At 32.6% G+C, this 2846-nt stretch overlaps 1 protein-coding gene across 1 annotated transcript; it reads left to right on the top strand.

Annotated features, from left to right (window-relative positions):
• Positions 1-277: 277 nt before the first annotated feature.
• Positions 278-2184, top strand: LOC129321291 (ribonuclease 1-like). Its single transcript, XM_054967010.1, has 4 exons — positions 278-704; positions 793-948; positions 1152-1350; positions 1821-2184. Exons 1-4 carry the CDS (start codon positions 591-593, stop codon positions 2042-2044), a joined length of 693 nt encoding a protein of 230 aa, XP_054822985.1. The 5' UTR covers positions 278-590; the 3' UTR covers positions 2045-2184.
• Positions 2185-2846: the final 662 nt, after the last annotated feature.

Raw genomic sequence — 2846 nt, 5'->3', positions numbered from 1 at the left:
TAGACATTAATATTATCATTACTTATAGTACTACAAAATATACATTCTAATGCCATCAATTTACATTACTTTTCTTAAAAGTGGCATAAAAAATAGAGACAGTGACAATTTCATAACTAAGTGTTGAAATTGGGAACCTATCTGATACTCGCTGAATAAGTGGATCAATGTCACTCACCAAATCTAAATCTCATAATAACACCTATAGGGAAATTAATATATATATATATATATATATATGTATAATATCGCGTCACAGATGGAATATTGGATTTCATTCATTATTATTTTACTTTCATTCATCTCCCCAACCGTTTAAAAATAATTTAATTCCAATAGGATGTTTCTAAAAGGAAAAACAAAACAAAACAAAATGAGCCGACATGTCCAACGAGTTAAAAGCGTTTACACACGTAAAAATCAAAATCAAAAGTTGATAAGATTGGTAGAAAGAATATCCCCTCCCTGATCCTCTTTCCAAGATCATTGCTCACCTTCCATTTTCGCCTATAAATTAATTGACGTGTAAGAAATCAACACCTTCATTCTTTCCTTGATTGTTTCAATCACACAAATCTGAGAAGACCAAAATGATGTCCAAGGCATCCTTCTTCTTCCTCAATATCAGCTTTGTGCTGCTTCTGCAGTATCTCTCAGTTCTCTGTGTTTCACAGAACTTCGATTTCTTCTACTTTGTCCAGGAGGTTTGATCCCAACACTTAATAAGAACTGTGTGTGTATGTGTGTTTCTCTGAAACTGAAGTTGTTTGTTTGCAATATTTGATTTTGAAGTGGCCAGGGTCATATTGTGACACTCAGAAGAGTTGTTGCTATCCAACAACTGGGAAACCTGAATCAGATTTTGGCATTCATGGACTGTGGCCTAATTATAATGATGGCTCTTATCCATCAAACTGTGATTCTTCCAACCCCTTCAAGCAAACTGAGGTTTGACTTCATTTTCATTTCTTCATGTTCTGCAAAGTCTGGGCATCCTTTAAAATGTACTTGAATTTTTCTCCATTGGAATATATACCAGACAAGCTTCATTCATAGAGCAGCCTGTTCATCAATTATAATCAGAATCTGTTCAATCTGTGCAAATAAATGGCCTTGCTGTGACACTAACATGATTTTGAATATGGTGACAGATAGCAGACCTGACTAGCAGTTTACATAAGGACTGGCCCACACTGGCATGTCCAAGCGGGAATGGGATAAAATTCTGGAGCCATGAATGGGAGAAACATGGCACTTGCTCAGAATCAGTTCTTCAGCAACATGACTACTTTGAAGCTTCTCTCACCCTCAAAAAGAGATCCAATCTCCTTCAAGCTCTCAACAGTGCTGGTGCAACTTCTAAACTCATTTAATGTTAGACATATACCTCTAAATATTTTCTATTTATAGATTGATTCTGCAAAAAAGACAAGAAATTAAATATGCATTTTTGTTATAAAAATAAAGTCTAATAATACATAAAATTTTATTTGATTGAATTAGTGCAATTTTATTGGATGGAGCATGGATGACATAATGCACCAAGTTCATGAAAAAAAAATTCTCATCATCTACGTACGTTCATTTTGTGAATTTAATAGAGTCTAACGTGAATATTTGAAGGCTTTAGCTATAGATCTCGTAATTAGACATGTGGCCTACTATTCCACTTTATTCTTTCTATCTCTCTCTCTGAATATTCATCCTCTACATTCACTTTATGAATTTAGATGATATGGCCTTAATGATAAACAATTGCTGAAGACGGTTATATCTTTCTGAACTGAAACTTACATGAATTGATGCGTGAAACTATATAGGAATAGAAGCAAATGGAGGATCCTACAGCCTGAGCAGCGTTAGAGAGGCTATAAAGGAAGGAATTGGGTATGCTCCATTCATAGAGTGTAATGAGGATTCTTCTGGGAATAGTCAGCTCTACCAAGTGTATCTGTGTGTTGACGCTTCTGCTTCCAACTTCATTGAGTGCCCAGTGTTTCCCAGAGGAAACTGTAGCACACAGATTCAGATCCCATCTTTCTGATGGAATAATGCACAAAATTTAGAGTTTGCTTTGATGTTGATTTGCTTTTGTATTGATTCGTTTTCCATTAATAAACAATAGTGGTAAACCTTTAACATGCTTGCTTTAGTGTTCATAACTGTATATGCAAGTATATTTAAAAAAATGGTGTTTGAATACGCAACTTTATCGTAGACTTTATGTTAGTGATATGCTGTAACTCTTTTCATGTCAAAGATGAGTCAACATGAGATTGGATGTATTGCTCATCTTTAGAATATGTTAAAAATATGAAGAAGAAAATAATATCAAAATTCTAATTATCACAGGAATAATCAATTGATTATAATTAATTACATTATGAACATGGGCCAGCTTTTTTTAAAAAAATTAATGCTATATGAAAACGTAAATCCATAAGTAAAAAATTGTTTTAATCAACACTACTCCATCACCGATAATCAAACTACATTTATATAACAATCGTCCCATTCGTTCACAAATCACAAGGATGCCCTCCTATGGGCATTTACGATTAAAAAATCGATTAAATAAATGTGTTTGTTTGATGGGTATATATGAATGTATGAAGATTTTGATCTTCTATAAGATATTGTGAGCTTCGCATTTGTGGAAAAGGAGGTCGGGCCAATATATTAATAATTAATCGTTTTCTCTAATAATTTCAATCTTTCATAATATTATAATAGAGAATGATATTCAAGTATCAAAAAGAAAATTAATTATAATTAGGTGCCTCACAAATTTTTTTAAAATAAGTTGTAAATATTTATTTAAATAATTATAATAAAGAATCTTAATT

This window comes from Prosopis cineraria, unplaced genomic scaffold (genome assembly GCF_029017545.1).
Source record: "Prosopis cineraria cultivar Desert tree isolate PC_DT_omini unplaced genomic scaffold, ASM2901754v1 PC10, whole genome shotgun sequence".
NCBI lineage: Eukaryota > Viridiplantae > Streptophyta > Magnoliopsida > Fabales > Fabaceae > Prosopis > Prosopis cineraria.
The sequence above is the reverse complement of the archived record's forward strand: the minus strand, read 5'-3'. Positions and strand labels throughout refer to the sequence as shown.

What these genes read in the sequence shown, in the direction of transcription:
- LOC129321291 (XM_054967010.1), top strand. Translation starts at nt 591, where the DNA reads ATGATGTCCAAGGCATCCTTCTTCTTCCTCAATATCAGCTTTGTGCTG. An exon ending in TCTTCTACTTTGTCCAGGAG is followed by an intron (nt 705 to 792) that starts GTTTGATCCCAA and finishes TTGATTTTGAAG; the next exon opens with TGGCCAGGGTCATATTGTGA. An exon ending in ACCCCTTCAAGCAAACTGAG is followed by an intron (nt 949 to 1,151) that starts GTTTGACTTCAT and finishes ATATGGTGACAG; the next exon opens with ATAGCAGACCTGACTAGCAG.